The following is a 22,480-nucleotide window of genomic DNA, read 5'->3' as shown; positions in this document are numbered from 1 at the left end:
GGCTAGGGAGACTATCCCTGCCCATCCTGGCTAATAGCCATTGATGGACCTATCCTCCATTAATTTATCTAGTTCTTTTTTGAACCCTGTTGTAGGCTTGGCCTTCACAACATCCTCTGGCAAAGAGTTCCACAGTGGCGTTGTGTACCATTCTCTCTCTTTCGTTTTCCTCCTACAGGTGTAAATGCAACCTCCATGCCAACCTGTGCTCCTTTAAGGAGGGCAGCCTGCAGTGTGAGTGCGAACACAACACCACTGGCCAGGACTGTGGCAAGTGCAAGAAGAACTTTCGCACCAGATCTTGGCGGGCCGGCTCCTACCTGCCTCTCCCCAACGGATCCCCTAACGCATGTAAGTTACTATACTGAACTGAGCCCACGCTGGTCCTCTGCACAATGCCTGCAAGTGTAAGTGAGCACCGCTTCAGAATGCCTCCATCTGGAGTCAATGCCCAGGTCTGCAGGAGAGAGGGGTTTGGTTTTACAATGGAAGTAAACATTTACTCGGTTCTCAGTGTGCACAGGAATTGATTGCCATGTGGGTAGATGGAAGGGGAGCTTGATGACTATTTGTAGTGGAGTGGCTGGAGTGAATGGTTGTGGATGGACAGAAGGGTATCCAGGCTCACAGATGGTTAGGTGTAGGCCATCAGAGAGATCCATGGCCTTGAATAGGCATTTTACTCTGAATTACTCTGTCCCTTAAAGAAAACATCATCAAGTGGCTGCGGGAATGTATTTACCTTCAATTCAATGCACAATAATTGCATGGAAGACTGAAGAACAGGAGGATGGAAAGGAGTGTTGGGTGCCCTATTTATTGTCAGCTAGAAGCTGTTCATATGTACATCATGGAGTATTTGGCCACAGTGAAGAAGACAAAAGTGTCCCTGTCCCTCAGCACAGTGACAGTCCCATGCAATTAATTGTCTGCTGCATTCGTGTTGTGGTACATGCTCGCATGAAAACAAAACAAAACATCAAGGCTGTAAGTCATCATCATCATCTGATCACGGGAATGTTGGTGGAGGAGGACACCAGACATAGTCCAATCTCTCCAGGGTTATGTCCAGTTTACATTAGCAGGCTTGCTTAAATGTCACAGAGCAGCAGTAACCACTCCAGCCTTTTAAGTAGCAGCCTTGAGTGTTACCAAAGAGAATCCTTTTTTCTCTCCCCCTCCATTTCTGAAAGATTTATGCGCTTTAAGATGATCAAAGCTGAAATACAGGCTCCGAAGGCCGTGACAGGAATGTTTTGTGTGTGCCAGGGATGGTAGATGAGCTGGTTCTTTGAAAGGGAACAAGCTTGTCAGCTACCGCCAACTGCCTGTGTTCCTTCAAAGGATCCTGGGAGAGATTTTTGGTGTTGACAGGGACAATGACATGCTATTCTCTTTCTTCCATCTCTCTCCCCATTTCTCTATCTCCCCTTCCTTTTTCCTGACTTTCCTTATCCCCACTTCCCTTCCCTCCATTTCGCTCTCTTTTGTACATCTGTCACTCATTCTTCCTTCTCTATATCTCCCCTTCCCTCCCCCCACTCCACAAGCACCCACCTCATCCTCTCTCCCTTCAACTCTCTCTCTGGCAGATTTATGGCCAACTTCTGGAGTAGAAGCAATTCTCCAAAGGCCTTTCTCACCAGCCATTGTAGTATTTTCATTGCTGGCCATCTTCTTTATGGTTGGGGAAACCTGACTACTGGGTGTTTATCTCCACTGTAATATCTGGATTAAATGTGACCTTAAACGGTCCTCAAACTTTTCTCCCACCTGTGACCAATAAATTAGCAGGGTTGGAAGCCGGCACCCTCAGCCTCACCCCATTGAATACACAACTTAGAGGCAATTTCTTCCCACCAAAAACTCCCAGCCTCAGGTCAGATGTGGTTTCCCCTCTCCCCTAACCTCCATTGCTGGGTGTTCTGTTCCAACCTGAAAAATACCAACCCCAATACAATCCCCTATGAGTCAGGGCCTGCACCTTGGGAATCCAGCAGTGGTGATGTGGAGCTAGTGCCGTAGCAGCACTGACTGGATTCACATCACACGGTTTCTCAGAAGAGACCATGACAAATCTTGAAAGCATACATGACCCTTACTGGGTGTAATGGCAGGTCAGGAAAAGGGTTAAGAAGAAATTCTATTAGCAGTAGGCAAGCTGGCTTTCCTCCCCCCAGCCACTGCAGGTAGATTTCAGCCTGTGCCTCAGGACCCAAACATTTTCAAGGCCACTGCTGTCTGGTCACCTCTATGGTTTGCCCAAGGCTGCTTTTAAGACGCAGCAAGCTGGAACAACTCTCAACAAGGCTCCTGTTAATTAGCACAATGGCTCTCGGCTTCTGCTGACCCTGTTTCTTTTCCTTTCCTCCAGGTGCAGCTGCAGGCTCGGCCTTTGGCAGTAAGTAAAAAAATGTAACGGAACTGCTGGCATGTGACAGCTTCAGCGCATGGGCCCTGTGCACATCACTTGGGAGACAAATGGTTCTTTTCTGCTCATTATCATCTGCCAGGCAATAAGTCTTCTCCTCTAATTGTCTCTCATTGTCTGTCCCATCAAAGAGCTTTCTATTTTCCTTCTTTGACTTCAGTAACCTCATTGTTTCTTTCTCTGGCATGGTTTCTCCCCATGAGGTTCGTTAGAATGGCAGCAGGAAAGGAAATAAAAAACAACACACTTCTTCAAAAACACCAATGATTGCAGTGAACTTTTCCCCCCAGTTTCACAGACTCCTGCTCCAAGGAGCTGTTTTGAATGCTTTGATACAGCATCCAGTTTGGGTTGCCTTGGGCCTATCATGCCATCTATTTAAAAATAAAATTATATATAAATGTAATATTTGAGGCACACGCAATTGATTTCAGTGGGGATTTCTGCAGACCAAGCACCTTCAAACTTTGGGTCACCTGGAATCTAGATCTGAATTTTGTGGCTCAGGTTACTCTCTGAAAGAAATATACAGTGAAGCTGGAGAGCACACAATGGAAATGTGATGGTGAATGGGATAGACGGGCTTGTTTATGAGCATAGGGCAGCTAAAGAGGGATTATTTAGCCTTCACAGAAGACAAGAGGTGACCTGAATTAAGTATTTAAACTAGCTAAGGGTTATTATGAAATTAAGCACGATAATCTACAGTACATGAGGTTGTGGGACAAACAAGGACTCGGGGACATAGGTTGAAGTAAGAATTTACATTCATAATAATCCCTCACATTTTATTACTGCTGGCCAGAGCAATGAGAATTGGAATAGAATGAATATTATAGTCAAATCATGGTATCAAGTAGTGTTCCTGAATTACTCTGTCATCCCTGGGGTAACTCCCCTGACTTTTCAGGAGTTATACCAGTGATTAATTTGGCCTATTGTATTAAATAATCCAATGTTTGCTTTTTGGAATCTATTAAATGAAAGGGACGTCATTTGATTTTATGATCACCTTTTGGTGGTCTGAAGGGAATGGTTTTGCTGATAGGAGGTTTGCCTTGGAGTATCTTTGCCATCAGAGAGCTCAAATGGGTATGAGAGAGATGGCACAGCTATCGTCAAGCTCTCAGACAGGAAAGGCTTGTGGAGCCGGTTTCTGATCCCACATGACTGTGCAACTCCTGCCTCTCTTTGCCTTTATCCCGTCATGATACAGACACACTCATTCTCTCTTGGCCTTTCGAGGTTTAATTAACAATGAGTTAGGGATAAAGTTGGCAATATTGAAACCAACATCCGTGCCAACAAAGCAAAGTTATGTAGTAACCCAACCAAAACATGCACGCACACACGGAATCTTCCTAGGTTCTCATCATAGATATAACACTGTCCCAGTGCTAAATTCTCTCTGGAATTGGTTACCCCCCCCAAGCTCAGCAGCTTCTTCTGTACATATCCTGCAGCTGGGTTCTTCAGTTTTTCCTCTCTCTCTCTCTGATTAAGAGAAAACCAAGAGCAAAGCTTTTTGGTCATCAGTGTCCCCAGTTCCTGGTCGGTGACATACTCTCAGGAGTGAGGCTGTCCTTGTGTTCTGTAACCACCAGCTGAGGGCTGGTTTGTAGTGGTCACTGTTAGTCCTCTTTGGTAGTGTACTGGATAAAGTCCCCAGGACAGCATGCTGATGTAATTTCTATAGAGTGCTTGTTGGTGACTGCAGAATGGGAGCCCATGGGGCCAGGTGAGAGCCATTCCTACAGGCATGCTCTCAGGGCTCTGAGCTGACTCAAGTAAGGAAGGAGAAATGAGCATCTTTTGCGACTCCTTTACGTGAATAGTAATGGCTGGAATTTACAAGGCCTTAGAGCCAATTCTCTTCCATTAGATTCAATGGGAGTTTTGGCATTGATTTGAGTGGGAGCAGGTCCTGTGTGCCTCCTTCACCATGAAAATAGATCATGGAGGTGCCCAGGGGCTTGGGATTTTATGTACCATAAGAAGCAACAGCAAGAGCCACAGAGACCCTCCAGCCTCCTCAGGTGCCTTCTTTCCACCTCTTTTCTTTGTTTCTTGTTAGTGTATGAACGACCACAGCGAGTTTCCACTACAAAACCCATTACCACTACATCACCCAAAACTACAACAACCGCCACCACTGCCACTAACCAGCCTGTCACCACGCAGCAACCAGGTGGGTGCCAAGCTCCACCCCGCAAGGCAGATCCTACCCTTGCTAGTACAGATAGGTCCCTTAGCTAGTTTCACTTCCTTATTCCGCTGCCGGCTTTGCTTCCCGCTGCAGCTCCTCAAATGGCAATGATTAGCTTTAAAAGGAGGATTATCTCCTCTGACTCCTTGTTCATCCATCTTGTAGGAGTTTCTGGGGACATGGATAAAAATCACACTGGATGGGTTCAGATCCTCCCAGCCAGCAGAAAGCCTAATTAATGTTCATCCCTAATTTAATTCAGGGAAAGGGCATCTGGACCTGGAACATTAATAATACACAGATTCTTCCCTCTTCAGCAACAGCAGTCAGTCCCAATCCCAAAGTCGACTCCTTAGAAGAGGCAGGTTGTTGCATGACCCTTCATCTGTCTGTCTATCCTTTGCTGCTGCTCTGAGGTTATTGGAGCATCATTTCCCCTTGCCTCAGACCAGGAAGTAGAGGCCAGAGCTGGAATTTGGGGGCATCTAAAGCTATCATTTTGAAGCTTTTGCTTTGGGATTAGCCTTTCAGAGTCCTCCTGAGAATGAATAGCTGAGCCACAAAAGTTGCTCTTGTGTGTGTGTACTACAATGAGGACGAGGATGGGAGAGAAAGAAATCTGAGGTTTTATTTGCCTGTTTCTTTACCAGAAAAGAACAACAAACTTGACTCACCCCAAGCAAAGGGGCATGCAAGATATAGAAGGCTGGTTTTGTGTCTCTCTGCTTTGCACAACTCTAATAAGGAGTTTTCGAAATGCAGGGGCAGGTCCTCCACACTCCTACTTCTGCTTTGACCTTCCAGCAGAATGATGAAAGTTGGTCTGAGTGGGCAGTTGAGGATTTTTCTTGCATCAGGGAATTCTCCATAGCATAATGGGCATGGTCAAGTAAAGAGACCCTGGCCTGAGCACTGCTGCATTCTAGTGATTCCCCAGCTAATGGAGTGGCCCCTCAGGGCTCATTGCAGGTGGGTGTAATTTAGAGCAGCCCTGAGGGTGCTCTAAGCTGGACTAGGAATTGAATCAGCTATCTTTGCTCTGCTCCTCAGCCTCTTGGGTCCTGTACCAAACCCCTCTTGGCCAGACCTGAGGATATAATCTGTGAAGTTTTACATTTGGAAAAGTGGGTTTGGAGGGAAGAGCCACACTTTAATGATCATCAGAATGATTCCATAAAATGCTTGGGGACAGGCTGAACACACACACTGGAAGTCCCAGAACATATTTCTTAATATCTTCTAGACTGCCCAGTAGAGATAACTTGTATCACTTTTTTGGGGGGGGTGGGGGAGGTTTGTTCGTCTTTTTTTTTTTTTTTTTTTTTTTTAAAACTACATGCAGGCCTGGTTTCTCTCTTCTTTTGGAGAAGAGGAAATGAAATGTTTCTGCTGTTAGTTTACAAGCCTCATGCACTTACTCTGCTGCTGTGCTTTTTGGATCTGATTTTCCCATGGGGACATTTTCCACCACCAGTACATTAGTAACAGCCAGTCTTCTGGGGGAGTTGCTGGAAGCCAGTTGAGGGAAAGGCAATGCTTGATTGTGTGTGCGAGCTGGTGGATTCTTACCAGCCCGGGGGGTGGGGGTGGTTCAGCAGATGATCACTAACATGACTTGGCCTTGTGGCTAAGCTCCAGATCCCACAGCTCCAAATGTCACCATTGCCTGGTGGGCCAGAAGGACCCTGACCACCACAGAAGGGGGTGGGGAAGAAAGAACACCAGAGGGAATGTAGAAGAACTTATAAAGGGCATGTACCTGCATTTAGTTTATCATCATCTACAGTCAAAGTCTTCAGTCCCATTGCCCTATACATTTTCTGACCTCTCAGGCAAATCCACAGTTGTCTAGGGAGGCAGCTCCCAGCCTGTGCCCAACTCTCCCCAAACTCAGTACCTTACCTTTCCCCCAAGGGTGATAGTTTCTTCTCTGGACCCTTTCTGAGCTTCCTCCCCTCCCCTCCCCTCCCCTCCCCAACATAGCACTCCTTCAGCCTCCAATCTCCTTGGGTGTTACCTCTCCTCTTCTCAGCCCTGGAATGAGTTTATCTAAACCCCAGGCACCGCCCACTCCCAGCAGCCTGAGTGGAGTGGGTAATTGGAGTCAGCTGCTTGGTTTTTCCCTCCTACCCACATGTGACAGTCCACACTGCCATAGTGTGTTTATGCAAATATAGATATATTCATGGAGGCACCATGGTTTAGTGTTTACAATGGGGGTTTGGATGGATCAGGAAACCTGGTTTCTATTTCCACTGAGGCATTGTGTGACCTTGGGCTAGTCATTTCAGTTTCTCCATCTGTAAAATAGAAATAATACTTGCCCGTCTATGCTAATATATATAGTGAATGGGTACCTACAGCCCACACTTGAAGATTATATTAGCTCAAAGAATGTGTGCATATTATCGACATACCTGTAATAATGAAACTTGGGTTACATGTACATAACACGCACCCAATGTCATGTGATTTTTATCCATATTTGACCATAGCAGTGCTTTTGTGTGTAGCGTGCGTGTGTGTGTGTGTGTGAGAGAGAGAGAGAGAGCGCGCATCTTGCTGAGCATCTGTCTCTTATGGTGCAATTAATGATCTGTCGAGGTGGGGGGGTGGCAGAAAGACTGCATGTTTCTATTAGAGAGGGGTGAACAGCTCTGAGAGAAGTATCAGACCATCTTCCCCTGAACACAGGACCTTTGTCATTCTCTAGGCTGGAACCAGCCCCTCTCTGAAGGTTCTGGTTTACACCACTCACTTTTCAGTTAATGATTTCTCCTTTCCCAGGCAGTATCTGCAGCTCTAGGTTCTAACCCAGATCAGAACAAATGCCAACAATAAACCCTGTTCTCATGGCCTTTCTAGCCCCACAAGGCCCAGATGGTTCAGGGTGACTCCAAAGCTTTTGAAGAACAACATTTGTGACTGAAGGTTGCTGGGAAGAGAGGCTTAAAATATGATCCCAAGGGCTGCATGGGACTCCCAGCTGTTCTTGAACATGACCCTTCCAGAGAGCTGCCCATCTGTTGATGGCCTATCAAAAAGAGCAGGTGACCTGTGACCCACTTTCTGTGCAAAACCAGTTTCTTCCATTGAATTAACTGGTGTCAGGGTGCAAAATTTGCAACACGATGTCCATGGTTCTAGATTGGAGTGGGCAGGACGGAGCTTCGAGCCTCTCGTTCCCCCCTTTTGTTCCTCTACTGACTTAATGTGTGTCATTGTGATTCCATCTCGTGGTTGCTCCTGATGAGAAAAACAGCCTGCTACGTACTGACAGCTAACTGTGTTACTTCTCTGGCTGAAATGGCAAGGGTGCTGAAAGCCCGGGACTCGGTCCCCATTGATGCCTATGGCCTCTGCACAGATGTTGCCACAATACATTACGTGTACGTGTACATGACCAGGCCCAGATAGGAATCAAAGAGGAGACCCTAATTCTGATTGGCCCCGCTACGTATGTTTAAAATCAGTGTAACTCTATTGACATCAGTGGAGTTACTGCTAGAGCTGGGCCAGAATCCCAGCATTCTCCCCCGCCCCTTCGGATGGGTTCAAAATCCAGGTCTGAATTTTGCTGCTCAGGTCCCAGCTGTACTTTAAACACAGCTCTAGCCAGGAAGTAATTTTTAAAAATTCCTTTAAAATGCTGCCCCGTCTCTGTGCTGTTTCTCCTTCCTTTAGCATGTGTTCAGTTCTTTTACCCTCTCAATTTTTGCTTCCCACCCTGAGCAGTCACTGCCAAACAGCCAGCTGAGCTCCCTGCCTCTGTGCCTATCCAAGAGACGCAGAAAAAAACAGGTATTTAAAGCTAGACTGATTTTTTCCCCCCTTCCCCATTTGTGCTTTCATGTACTAGCTGGCAGCAGTCGGGAGAAGAATGTGGAACGTAGACTAGAAGAGCAGATTAGATTTGGTTTTGATCTTTAAGTTGCATAGATCCACTAGACGACTGCTCCTTTTAGCCGCTTGTCGTGTTCTTTGTGGTCAAGGTGGAGCTGTGGTCGTGTGTTAGCATGAACCTCTTTTGCCTTTCATGTTGCCAAGGAGCAAATCCGAGGTGGGAGGGGGAATAGAATGCATTTAAAAACATAGGGACATAAACTAAACTCAGCCAAAGGACACTGAAGGGGAGAGACAACTAAAGGAAACTGAGGAGTCATGCTGAAGAGAAACTAATCAAGTGCTTTTCTTAATCCGTTAATTTCCCTTTCCCATTTCCTTGTAGAAACTTGTCATATTCTGTCAGATTTTGTGCTTTCCATTGTCAGGCAGTGGCATTCTTCCCTCAAATTTGGGGTGATCAAAAAACCGCACCTCTCTCTACCTCTCCCTCTTTTTTTTTTTTTGGTTCATGGTCCAACCATCTCAATGGTATCAGTTCAGCTCTGGGAAAAGCAATTTGTTCATTAACTGCTCTGACAGAGCCAACAGAAGGAGCACAGAAGTGGAGTGCAAAACATTGGTTTTGTATAGGTCCTACATAAATATTAGCTACTCCACTTCTGCATTTATTTATTTATTTTCTGTTGGCTTCCTAATGTTTGAACAACCCAGTTTCAGCCTTTTCTCAATGTGAGACTCATGTGAACTTAACAAATGCTTCCCACAACTAGGAGAGTGAAAGAAGCATCCAATTTACTGGAACCCTCTTCCCCAGTATAGACAAGACCTAGGACACCTCTGGTCTGTACTGAAAAAGCTCAGTGATGGGACCATCCTGATTTTTGCCAGACTCCAATTCTAACAGAGAGGGTCTGGAAGAGAAATTTGTGTCTCTCCCTCACACCCACAACTGATATGTAAAACCATCTGTGAATGTCACAAAGCTACAATGGAAAAGTTCTTGGGATAAAGAGCATTAATAATTCTCCTGACTCTGTAAAGACGAACAAGTGGAGGTGTATGTGAATGACTAAAAAGCAAAATGCCTCTAGGGCTGTTTTTTATTGTGACTCTAATTAAACCCTTGCCAATTAGTGAGGGGCTTTTTTCATATTCTCTTTAACACCATATTAATATCAATCAGCTTCCATTTTCCCAATGAAAAGGACACTGTCACCTACTTTTAGAGATTGTCATATATTTTTTACTCTGCATTGTTTATAATCCCCTACTAGGGGCCGGGAAATCACATTTCTCTCCTTCTTGGGTTTGTTCTTTTAAATTTGGCAAAGATTGAGGGTCCCCCCCCCCCCCCCCTTCCTTATGTTACTCAACTGAAGCTTGAAATTAACAACATGGCTTTTTCATTTTACTTCCTGGTTTGTACACTAGCAAGAATGAAGATTGTCAACAAAATTGTGGCGCTGGGGTTTGCTACAGACCCAGTTGGGAGGGCACACAGTGAGTTATTTGCAATGGGAACTACACAAATGGGCAGCCATCTTGTTGTTTTAATTTCTTTGCAATGGTTTCTTGAGTTCCTTCACTGATTTTTAGGAAAATAGACATGGTCGGAACACAGGCCTGGGAGCTAGGAACTCCCAGTGACCGTGTGTTGCACTCGAACTCTCCACTTGTAGCCCTTGGTCAGTGTCCCACAGTGCCTCTAGTGGCGAAGGCCTCAGAAACTAAGGAATGCCTGCGGTGGTACATATATAACGTGGGTGGAGTCTGAAACATTACAAGCTGCACAGTTGTATAGGTGCAGGAATAAGTCAGCATCACTCCATTGCAGTCAGTAGGGCTCTGCCAATTTATATCAGCAGGAGATCTGGCCCTTCATCTCGTAAACCCAAGGCTGCTAGCTGATGCTTCCGTTTGCCTCAACCCCTTTTGTAATGTAACTTTCCTATATTACCTCTGCAAGAATTCACCAGCTCTTCGGCAGCTGCCCCACTGCAGGTGGGCTCCCCCCAGTCCAAGGCTGATCCTGGAAAAGAAGGTAGGAGACATGCTGCTGAACTGGTGTTACAGGCTAGTACAGTCCAACTAGGGACTGATGCTTAGAAATTGCTTGTTACTAGAATGCTCTGCTTTCCATGCATCTCTCTCTCCAGCCCAGTTGGGAAAGGCTCTGGTTTTGTCTATGCCCTGCGCACCACTGGTAATGTGGAGAGGCTAGACTGAGCCTCCGGGTTTAGTCATATACATGAAAGATGAAGACGATAAATGGTAGAGGAGATTGTTCTCAGCTTGGTGCTCGGGTGAACTGTGAGGATCATGGAAATCTAGTTGATTCCTGAGTTTAGACTGTGTTTGTAAAATTGAGTAACTTTGTAAATTGTCAGGAATGTGTTGTCTGGTGCATAGACTCTGTATGTTTCCTTGGCTTCTTGCCCTGTGCTTATGTGACCAAGGTACGCTGTAGACACTACACGAGGGAATCTCAAGAGATGGCATGCTGGGCTTTGGAGCCTGAGGCTCAGCTTACCTTGCCTAGTCCCCCTCCTTCCTGGTTCAGACTGATACACTCAGTGCTGGCAGCAGACTGGCACTATCCAACCCTGTTTCCCAGTCGATGAGCCCCAGGCAAATTCCTGCTGTATAAATTAGCATCTCTTTTAATATAGAATCTAATGTGTATTAGCGCTGGGCCCATACTAAAACCCAAGATCTTGAAATGTGAGGGGCATGGAATGGAGGGCTGGAATTCGTACCTAGATCTGGAGTTCACTGTTGGTCCCTATCTCCATAACAATGTCAAGCCAAAAACCTGAAGCCAAACACTGCCCCAACTTTGGGGCATTTGAAATCTTTGTGGCTTGAGCCCAGCTCTAAACTACACGTAGATATGATACTGTATGTGGAGAGATGGATTCCTATTATCCATATCTATGCTAGATTGTGCTGATAGAAAGTGCACCTGATTGGTAGGGTCTTCATAATGGCCTTTATGAAATAATTGGGACCCTGAGTTCTAGTTCTAGCTTTGCATCTGACCTTGGTTGAGTTATTTCCCCTCCCTCTGTCTCAGTTGCTCTGTCTGTAAAATAGATCTAACGATGTCTACCTTTGCAGAATGCTTTGAGATCTATGAATGCAAAGCACTATATAAGTACTAAGACTTACTATCACCTGAGAAGATACATTAGAAGTGGCTGGGCTCCCAGTGCTGGCTGACTACCATGAGGGGGTTTCCTCAGACCTATGTTCTCACATAGTCCATCTGCAGTTTTTTCATCAGTTTTGAGTTGCTTATGTGAAATCCAGCTAATTCTGAGCTGACGATATTTAAACAAAAGAAGAAGAAAATAATTGTCTTGCATTCTGTCAATTAACAGGGACAGGTACTTTCTTCTCTGGATGGAATTAAAAGTGTTTCAAGGCCAACTTAAGTTTCTACCATTTGGATTGTTGCCAAGTGAGCTAGTAGGCATCCCTTCTGTTTAAGGAAGGAGTTAGAAATGGTGGCTAGAGGATCCTCTGTAGCTGGTGAGATTCCAGCCACAGCTTTCCTCTCCTGTATAGTTAGGCTGTAGAACAGCCATATGCTGCCAGCAAACCCAACAGCTCCTTGCATGAAGAAAGGTAATTTTACTGCTTCTAACCGTTGTTGAAGACCCTAATTTCCCTGGAGCGTTGATGGTTTTTAGAAATTGGATGGGGGGAGCAGAGAAATTTGATACTGCTCCACCCTCCCAGTCAGTGTGTCTGACTGAAGCTCCCTGCACAGCCTTTATGAGGAACAAATACAGTGTCTACATTAAGCTGATGTTCTTTCTGTTGGTGCCATTTCAAGCTGTTCGGCGTCCAGCAAACCCAACAGGGCTTGGACCCAAACCTGTTCCACAGGAGCCTCCTGAAAACATCCGAGGTAAGGAGGTGCTCTCGGGCTTGGAGCCTGTGTCAAAGGGAAGCGAGGACAGAGTGAGGGGGTTCTCTTCCAATGTCAATAAAATGTGGACGCATAGCAGTCATTAGATATTAGAATGACTCGCTAGGAGGAGCCGACGATGGGTAGCTAATTCCCAGGCGGATCATAAGAGATTTGGGCTGGACTAGCCCCTTAAGGCTATGAACTCTCTTCAGCCTGTATCCTGGAGCTCTTTCTTCGTAAGCTTGTAGGAACAATGGATGAAGACAGACTGGGATGAGAAGAAGGATGGTCTTGAGTTGCGAGATCTAGATTCTCTCTCTGGCTATGCCACTGACTTAGTGTGACCATATTCAAGTTACTTCTCTTTTCTACACCTTCAGTTTCCCATCTGTAAAAAGGGGGTGATGTAGCTTACCTTGGAGGGGTGTCTGTAATTATAAATCCACTCTTGCTTGTGAATCACTTGGAGCGCCTTGGGTGGAAGATGCCAGAAGCAGGCAAAGTCCCATTTTTTTCAATGAGAATAAAGTTGGTGACCTTTAAACAAGCTTATTTAGAATCAGTTGGGGGAGGAAGGAAGGTGCTTTCTCAGGTCCTCATGCTGGTTGCCAATAATACACAGGAAATGGTTTCCTCAACCAGCCAGATGCCCTGTTGGACCAGAGCTTTGCTTTCCTAGCTAGAAGTTGTGGCTTTACACCCCAGTTAACTGAAAAGACACCAGCCAAAGGTGCTGTATTTAGAAGAGATTTCACCTGGTGCAGCTGACAACACCACACGCCCCTCCCCCTGACCAATCAAGTGGCTAGTTGAATTAGGCTAATCTGCCACCCTGGACTGACATAGTTAAGCCTAATTAGCTGATCCCTGGATTCTTAAACCTCCTCCCCCCAGAGTTTTTTTCCTTTGGGTTCCTCAGAGCCATAGGCACCTAGTAAAAGCCAGTCTCCTTGTACAGCTGCAGCAATGGAGAAGCCTAGGGCCTGATTTTTCCATGGCCTTGTACCTCACCTCAACGTTTGAGGCAGTCCCAAGTGGGTGTAAAACCCAACTGTGCACGCACCGCTGTGCTAGCCTTTCGCACCCACTGTGCCCAGGTATAACTAACATGACACAATGGAGACTCGCGTGCCCAACCTATGTTACGGACACTACCTAGCCCCAAAGCCTGGCTGAGCATGCTGGCCTGCTGCGCTGCTCCAAACAATGGCTTTGGGCGGGGAGGTGCCAGGACATGAGAGTTGACTTTGGGACTTGGGGGGGGGGGGGAGGGAGGGTCACAGTGGGAACCTCCAAGTATTAAGAAGGAAGGGGGTGTTCCAATCCCCCATGCTTGCTCCCCCACAAATTCCTCACGTGTTCATTCACTTTTATTTTACTTCGTCTCGTCCCTCTTTTAGGGAAGTGGGCAGCAGGTGGGGCCATTTTCCTCAATCCCTTACCATGGGGTGGGACCATCTCCTGATATTTGCCTTGTTATCTCTGCAGCCCCCCCACAGCCTCAAATTAAGTTCAGAACGGTCCTGTCAAATGCCCCCAAATCAACCATCGTGTTTGCTGAGTCTCAATGCCACTGAGTTGGAGGGTTTCACTGCCCTGGGGACTGGCACAAAGGTGTGCAGGTGTTCTGGGGGGGACAACTGCGTTCTGCTGGCGGCACTGCAGTACGTGCTGCCCTTCATCGTGTGCCAATCCCCCGGCAGTGGGAGAAGAGGTAAGACAGCAGCACTGAGCTGAACTGCTCTGATCACAGCTGATCAAAAAGACTACACAAACAGGATTGGGGCTCTGTCACCATGGAAACTTCAGCCTAGCGAGGCTTCCCCCAGGCTAAAGCCACCTGGCTAAGGGATAGCAAACAGCCCACCTGTTCAAGGGCTGACAGCTGCCTAAGGGCTAACAATAGCTTGGGCTGCCTGCCGGGTTCACTTTTCACTGACGGGGCTGCAGTTGAAACTAGTCAGGATGGAAAACTCAGGCCCTCGGCAAGAAGTAACGAAACTCAGGAGCAGTGGCACCTGGGAGACTCCAGTGACTGTCGCTTTGTTCACTGCGTGGCCCAAATGATCACTGAAAGCACTGCAACAAACAGGCTGCCTGACAGAGGGCAGTATTGTAAAGCAGTGGAGACTGGGCCACTAGCAGCAACCCTGCCTTGGCCCCAGCACCCCGGCCGGGCAGCGTGCTCCTTTTCTGTCATTGCTCTCGCATCTGCCACCTTAGGCTCGACAGGTGCTTTGCAAAGGCAAGTGAGTCCTCCCTTGAAAGTTGCTGCAGTTGCGGAAACTGAGGCACAGGGCATTTAATTGACTTGCCAGCGTTTTACACCATGGGTGTGCTACAGCAGGGGAAGGACCCCCTGGCTGGGGCTGGCTCCCAGCCGCCTTCTCTGAGCACTAGCCCCTGTCACCAGTGTGGAGGGTTCACCAGCAGGCTGACCATTTCCTCTCCGTTCCCTGCCAATTGTGCCCTGCCACTAAGGCCTCATTATTATGATGTATATTGTGTAGTACCTACCATCCCCCAGGCAGGCTGGGGCCCCATCGTGCTTGGCATCATACAGCCAGTCGCTCTTCGGGGCAAGGCCCGTCTGGGCCTAAGAACAGGCCCAGGGCTGTGATTTGGGCAAGCAGCGCATTGTTACAGTCTGGGATGCTGCCAGTGGGGTAGAAGACCCTGCTTGGGGTTGGCTGTGATCCAAGCAGTTGTGGGCTCCCCCCCCCCCACACTTTTGGCTCTGTGAGGCCTAGTGGTCGGCTATAAAGGCTGGGTCAGCCCCTCCGTGGCTGGCAGCCCAATCCGGCAGCTGGCCCTGCCTGTAACTGGCACGGCATCCTGGCCAGTGCCAGGGATGCAGCCTGCAGTGTTCTCCTCCCTTCCAGCCCGCTGAGCTAAATCTAGCCCAAAGGCGCTGGGAGGTGCGTGGCTCCACCTGCCTGTTTGGCGAGGGCAGCTGAGAGGCGCTAAGCAGCTGCACCCAGGCTATGCTGTTAGGAACATGCCTGCGAAGCGCTGTAAGGTGGGAGCTTGCCCTCGGGTGGAAGGGGGGATAATGCCGTTCTAGCACGACGCAGTGAAACAACCCCCCCCCCCCCAACCCCTCAAGAAGAAACACGTCTGCTGAGCGACACAGCTCCCCCCCAGGGATGGCAGAAATGAAGGGCTGCACAGCGTGCCTTTTCGCTGACAGCCGCTGGGATGGGGTAGGGGGTGTTACTCAGTCACCGTCCGCTGGCTTACAAAATAACGCTTGCTGGTGTCGCTTTGCTGGTTGGTTCGTGAGCGTCCATCACTGGGCCATTTTACCTGGCAACGCAGTCACTCACCCTAGACCCTAGCAAGGTGGGAGGCTGAAGGGTCATAAGCACAGCAATGGGATGGGGGAAACGAGTGGGGATCTGTTGATTAGAACAAGGTATTGGGCATCAGGCCTCCTAGTGCCTATTCCCAGCTCCACACCTGATGCACGATTTAATTGTGCGCTAGTCACTTAACAGCCTTGTGCCTCGGTTTCCCCATCATAAAAGAGAGCTAAAAACCCCTACCGTACTCCCAGGGCCTTTGGGAGGCTTTGCTAATGAAGATCTTGTAAAGAGCTTTGCGCTCCTCAGATGAAAGCCAGCTATGAAACCGCTACGCGCAGGAAAAATACAGAGACGGACAGCGTGAGGCTGGGGCTTTTTTGCTGGAGAGCGGTTTGTAATTCGAGAGGGGTTAGGCTGTTTACTGTCAAATGAAAGAGGCTTGTCTCATCTCCTTCCCCTTCCCCCAGGAAACAAGTTATCTGTTTTTTTCTTTTAAAGTCTATTTCAAGCATAGTTGAAACTATACCTCACAGGGACTCCTGCACCAGCTCTCGCTGGCTGATGGACTGTTCTTCCTAAACAGAAATGAAGAGTAAAATTCATCCCTGTGCAGAGGGGCTGCATGAGGCCCTGAATCTCCCTGACTCCTTTGCACTGGGGTGAACTTTCCCCTTGGGGCACATGAGCTTGGAAAGTACTTTGTTTGGCCTATGAACGCCTATGGGGCAGGTAGGCAGCGTAGCTACTCACTGCTTAAGGCTGTCACCAGAGTGAGGGGACAGCAAATCCGTGGGACAATTGCAGCTCAGAGTGTTAGGATCATAGAATGCTTTCAATGGGTGGGCAGGGCGTGGATCAAGTGCCTGGATTAGTGATTAGAACAGGTGACTCAGCCTTGGGATTCCCACTTTCTCTCTCTTGCTCTTCCATTGACCCACATCAGCAAACCACTACCTTCCCCCTGTGACTCAGTTCCCCCATCTGTAAAGTGGGGGATAACTGACCCTTTCCCACAGCCTGGGGGGTGTTGTGAAGTTTAATCTTTGTAACGGAAAGTGGTCTCCTTAGCTAGGCAGCTCTTAGCTGCGTTCACACTGGAAGCTCCTTGGGAAGAGAACATGTAGGGTGACCAGATGTCCCGATTTTATAGGGACAGTCCCGATTTTTGGGTCTTTTTCTTATATAGGCTCCTATTACCCCCCACCCCTGGTCCCGATTTTTCACATTTGCTGTCTGGTCACCCTAAGAACATGTCATCTTCAGCCTTGTGCAGCCCTGAGCGTAGTGTGGGCACTTGAACGAACATAGCAGTGTGAAGTTTTATTACCTGATTCTTTGTTATAGCTCAGCACCCCAGGCAACAAGCCTGTTTGGCAGCCTCCTCGTCTCATCCCTGCTAGGGTTTAAAAAGGACAAAGCATCCCAGGCACTGAAACCCATTAGCCTTCATTGGAAGCAAAGGCCGCTAATGTAATCACCATGGTACTGCACTGAAGTACTGCTCTAATGTGCATGTTAGCAGCAAAGGTTTCTCTCTGCTGGGATAGCTCCGAGTAAGTCCCCTTCTCAGTGGGGCCGGCTACTTGCCTTCCACTGCTGTTGGGAATTCTCTCTCTCTCTTCCAGAGCATTGAGCTGTATTTTTTTTTTATCTCACATACAGCTGCTCCAAAGAGCAAACCAGGACACACAGCACACTCAGCTGGCAAGAAGCATGCAAAGAAGCCAGGTACTGCCCGCTGTAGCGTGTTAGCTGGCTGGTGTGGTAGCTTGTGTACTGTTAGGAGAGCCCTGGCTGGTACCAAGCCTTAGAGTAGTGGCACTTTCAGCTGTAATTGGGCTAGATAATATGGTCTAGATAATACTTAGTCCTGCCTTGAGTGCAGGGGACTGGACTAGAAGTCCTCTCGAGGTCCCTTCCAGTCCTACACGTCTCTGATTCCATGAATGGAAGCCCCTTTTTGTATGCTATTTGGTGTGACCTACATTAAATGGAGTCCACGGGAAACCGATATTTTAAATGGTTAGACTTGTATAGCTTTAGCCTGACTGTCTAACCTGATTCATTCCTCTACACCCATGTAAAGCGGTGGGCAGGATCCAGGAACAATAACTCTGCTTTTCACTGAGCTCTCTGTGCAATAGAGCACTTTTATGGGTGGAATTTCTTATACACCAAACTTTAGGGGGGGGAAAAACCATGAGAAATGTAGAAAGCCACCAGCTGTCTTGAGCAGAAATAGATTTCAGCGATGCCAACGTGATGTTCTTGGCTTACTCCATTATTGTTCTAGCACCAGAGCTGCTCTCCCGCAGGGTAGGAAGTGAATGTGTGTTAAGGGATGAGAAAAAGCATGTTTTTAATTTTTCCAAGCGGCTTCCAAGATCTCCAAACTCATCAGGCTCAAATCTGGCTCTGGCCCAGTGGCACCTGTTGAAACATTTAGAGGTAAGAGGGAGAAACGATGGTTGGTGGGAAAACAGAAAACTGAAACTAAGACGCTGCAAGCTTTGGAGGGATCTTTCTAACCCTGTGATCAAGATTTTCCTTGCCTTTAAAAAAAAAAACCACCCAAAAACACCACCTACCTGGGTCAGGGAGGTGTCAGACACTTAGAAGACTAGCAGTTACACTTGTCTCTGAATACATCTGTTATTTATCATTATAAGAAAGAATCCTTATGATAAAATAACCTTCACACACCTACAACAGCCAGCAATACCCAATTAGAAGATTCCTTGAACATTAACTGAGCAGGCAAAATTTATTTCATTGAAATTCAGTGTTTACAATTCAGTCACAATTCATCTCAAAGGCACTGTGAACTGTGGGGGGGAAACCCTGCCTGGCTCTTTCATAGAAGCAGATCTCACTCCCCTTCCCCCTAAACCTCCCCTCCCCTCCATGTGCATGTCAGCTTGTGTCACTTGCATTCAGTCTCCCTGCCATTCTTTTTGTTACACTAACAGTCAAGATGGGTTTGAACCAAATCTCCAGAATCCCCCAACTACTGGGAAAGGTCAGACCTGGTCTGTCCTTTGCAGCTTGGGCCTGTTTCTACTGCACCTTCTGCTCCTTTCTGCCTCTTCTGCTGCTGGTGACTAGAGACACATGAACGCTGCCTGTGACAGCAGAACGTTGACCCAGGGTGGAACTAGCAATGTGAACTACACACACATCGGCCCCTCTCAGTCTCTTGTGCCAATCCGCTCCCCATTATCCCTTCAAGCTCCCCAGGCAAACTTGTCACCCTGAGCCATAACGCTGCCAGTGCAGCAAGACAGACGGTTCTAGCCATCTTATCCCCTTGTGTGTCAATGGAGAAAAAAAGCTCTCACTAGTCACCCTGATTAAAATCCTGCTCCTGGAAATAAAACGCCTGGGTTGTGGCTTAGAAGGGTGTGTACCCATCTATACCTTAGGAACAAGGCCTTAAAAACAGCCTTTTCCTGCAGTGAGAGCAGGGTAGTTACTCTCAAATCCTGATCACCCACATGCTAGCAGAGGCCTGCAACCAACCCAGCTGTCTGTCTCCATATTTTGGGGGGGGGGGGGGCAATTGTATTGTCAAAAGAGAACCCCTCTGAATCCCCTGGATTCATGTCACTACCTTATTGCCTCTGGTGGCGCATGGCCATTCTGTGCCATGGGAATGACTGCATGCCAGGGACTTCTCTCACTTCTCTTCCCAACAGACTGCGAGTGTTATGGCCACTCCAACCGCTGCAGCTACATTGACTTCCTGAATGTGGTGACCTGCGTCAGCTGCAAACACAACACCAGGGGGCAGCACTGCCAGCACTGCCGCCTCGGGTTCTACCGGAACGGCTCGGCAGAGCTAGACGACGAGAATGTGTGCATAGGTGAGTAGCTGGGGCACTATGGCGCCTGGTGGGCAGTCCTCTCCGGGGAGTTTCACTAGGTCGCTACTCCACAGCTGGCTGAAATTAACAATGGCTGAAAGTAGTTACCAGCCGCTGGCTGTTTGGTGGCCTGTGAGAACGGAGCCTGGTGGCCATCCAGTTTCTGGCCAGCAATCAGCGCAGAGAGGCCAAGGGGTTAATTGTCCTTAAAGACTAAATAATTCTCTCTCTCCCAAAGGAGATATTTCATGTCCAGCTCAGGTAAGGTGCATTGATAGCCCAGGATAGGGGAAGCTTGCACTGCCCTAGAAAAGAAGCCTGGATTTGAACTGGCAAACTCAAGGTAACCGGTATGCTATCCCCACTTCCCTTAGCCAGCCTAGCCTCCAGCCCCAGCGATTCGGCTCTTGCTGGATTATTCCCGCCAATGGCACGGTTCAGTAGTGGAGGTAGTAGTTGCAGCTTTGCTGTGCTATTCCCCGCTGCACGCACTCGGAATGATCCCAGGGGCTGTTGTCCCACTAGGCACTCATTCACTCAGCCTTGAGAAAAAGAGGACACACCGTGCTCGCCCATCCCTTGCCCGTCCCTCTGAGTGAAGCGGTGCTGCTGCTGGGTCTGACCCGTTTGATCCAGTGAAGAGGGACTCCCTTCTCCCTTGCCCCCAGCGTTCCACAAGCCCTGAGTAAAAAACCACTTCACTTTTGAGGCAATTAAATGAACTTGCAGGTAGTTTGGTGTGGTCGACCCTTCAGCTACAATCCTGAGACCCAAGCTTGTGTGTGGACGTTGAGCCAGTGGTACATTGCGTAAGGGGAGAAGCTTGGCCAAAATATGCACTTCTGATGAGCTGTGCGCTTGGCTACTGCCCTCCAGCCCAGAACAAGCTGCATTGTAGTAGTAGGTAGAGCAGAATCTGTGTATAAATTGCTGTGGTTGGAAAGGCAGCCCAGAGCTGCAAGATGGGGTGCTTGTAAAAGTTCATTCCTAAAAGCCAAGGATTAAATGGGCAGCTCACACTCCCAGCCCTTCTCAAGGTCCTGGCAGTGTGCAGAGCCCTGTCGGAAAGGCATGGAGAGCTCCCTGGTGCTCAGTGTGGTAACTAGCTTCCATGTGTTTCGACAGAATGTAACTGCAATCAAATCGGATCGTTGCACGACCGCTGTAATGAGACCGGCTACTGTGAATGCAGAGAAGGTGCCGTCGGGCCCAAGTGTGACGACTGCCTTCCCAATTACTACTGGAGACAGGGTTGTTTTCGTAAGTACCGCAGGCCAGCGGGGAGTAGCAGGGTAACAAAGGCACAGCAGCACCCATAAAGCCACTGTACTTGACAGCGGTGGAATGAGCTAGGGCGTGCTGTCCCAAGGCTCCGCAGGCAGGGCCATGTGCTGCTGTGCAGAGGATCAGCCTTCAAAGCCCTTACTCCGGCCTGGCCAGAGAACAGGACTGATGCAGTGAGGCAGCAGGAGGGAGCCGTCTTTAGCAACACCCGCTCAGCTGCCAATTGGAGGTAGTTGCAGAGAGCCCAGGTTATAGGGCTGTGTAGTGCTGAGGTCCCTCCCCCGCCCCATTAATGTAATGTCATTGCACAGTTTACAGCCACTGTTTGTTCCTATGAGTCTGGGGTCTTAGACTTGCACTGGTGCTGCAGGGCAATTGGATTAATACCAAGGGCCTGAAAAAAGACCTGAGCAAAAGCCAGCGTCCACATTCTAGTTACAGTTTTAACCCGGGCTTTGTCAGCTACACCTTGTTCCCTTTGACAGCCCAGTGGTGTAGCCTTCAACATCCCTTCATTATATTGAAGGCAATAAGCCTTCACTGTCGCACAGGGCAGAATCCTAAGGCCCCAGGGCTGTGGGTATCCGGCAATAATTCCCCATGTTCTTTCTTCCCTCTTTGCCTTGCAGCCAATGTCTGTGACGAGGAGCTCTTGATTTGCCAGAATGGTGGCACCTGCTACCAGAACCAGAGATGCATCTGCCCTGCTGGCTACAAAGGGGTCCTGTGTGAGCAATCCAAGTGTGACTCTGACAACAAGGCCTGCAATTCTGCCTCCAGCACATACCTCAGCCTAACCACCTTCCTCATCAGTGCTCTCATCCTCCAGCTGCGACGCTTGTTGGACTTTTGAATTGCAAACACAAGGGAGCCAAGTCAAGGTGCATCACCCGGGGGAGGCTAGGAGACTAAGGTCATAGGTAGCCCTCCGCAGCATCACCTCCTCAGCCTTCCTTTACTCTAGGACTTCCATGACGTCATTCAGTCCCCTGTCCACCGAGAGCTACAGCATCTCAGGGGCTGACTCCTGTCCTTCCACCAGCAGCAGCCTTGCTCCAACATCCGCGCCCTGGCCAGAGGTAGCCGCAGCATGGACTTGGCTGCTGAGCTGCAGAGAGAGAACTGTGACAGCCATTGTGCAGAAGCTGCAGTACCTTGCTGTCATTAGAAAGGACTCCTGTCACACACACTTCCTTAAAAGCAGTGACGCGTTCCCCATTTTGCACGGGGGGCTCTGGTTCCAGGGCATGGGGGATCCTGCCAAAACAGTGCCGCAATCCAAGGATTTTTTTTTTTTTTTTTAAACTTTTCAGTAGTTTCATTTTCTTTCTTGTTTTGAAAGAGACAGTCCTAATTGCTCCAGAGCCCCATGGCACCAGAGACTGGAGTCCAAGGCATCCCTGGGGACACTCTGGTCCATCCTTGCTGCATAGTCCCATGTTTCATTGTTGACGTGGCCGGGCCCTAGAGATACCGTTGCCTACAAATCTAGTTGCTGAATTTATTAAGTTTTGTATTTTTGTTGTTGGATTTTTATTTCCTTTTCTTGCACTTGACCAGAACAAAAAGGCCATTGTGCGCATGGTATATCAGAGTGCAACGTCTTATCCAGGCATTTCCGTATAGTGT

At 48.2% G+C, this 22,480-nt stretch overlaps 1 protein-coding gene across 1 annotated transcript in view; it reads left to right on the top strand.

Moving 5' to 3' along the window:
* NTNG2 (netrin G2) overlaps window positions 1-21,704 on the top strand; it is a 66,754-nt gene extending 45,050 nt beyond the window's left edge. The window contains exons 3-7 of the mRNA XM_065418856.1: window positions 179-351; window positions 2,375-2,401; window positions 19,400-19,567; window positions 20,693-20,827; window positions 21,481-21,704. Of these exons, the coding sequence (XP_065274928.1) occupies window positions 179-351; window positions 2,375-2,401; window positions 19,400-19,567; window positions 20,693-20,827; window positions 21,481-21,704 (727 nt within the window). The remainder of the gene's footprint in view (window positions 1-178; window positions 352-2,374; window positions 2,402-19,399; window positions 19,568-20,692; window positions 20,828-21,480) is intronic.
* The last annotated feature ends 776 nt before the right edge of the window (window positions 21,705-22,480 follow it).

This window comes from Emys orbicularis, chromosome 18 (assembly GCF_028017835.1).
Source record: "Emys orbicularis isolate rEmyOrb1 chromosome 18, rEmyOrb1.hap1, whole genome shotgun sequence".
In the NCBI taxonomy this organism is placed as follows: domain Eukaryota; kingdom Metazoa; phylum Chordata; order Testudines; family Emydidae; genus Emys; species Emys orbicularis.
This window is presented reverse-complemented; position numbering and strand designations above follow the sequence as displayed.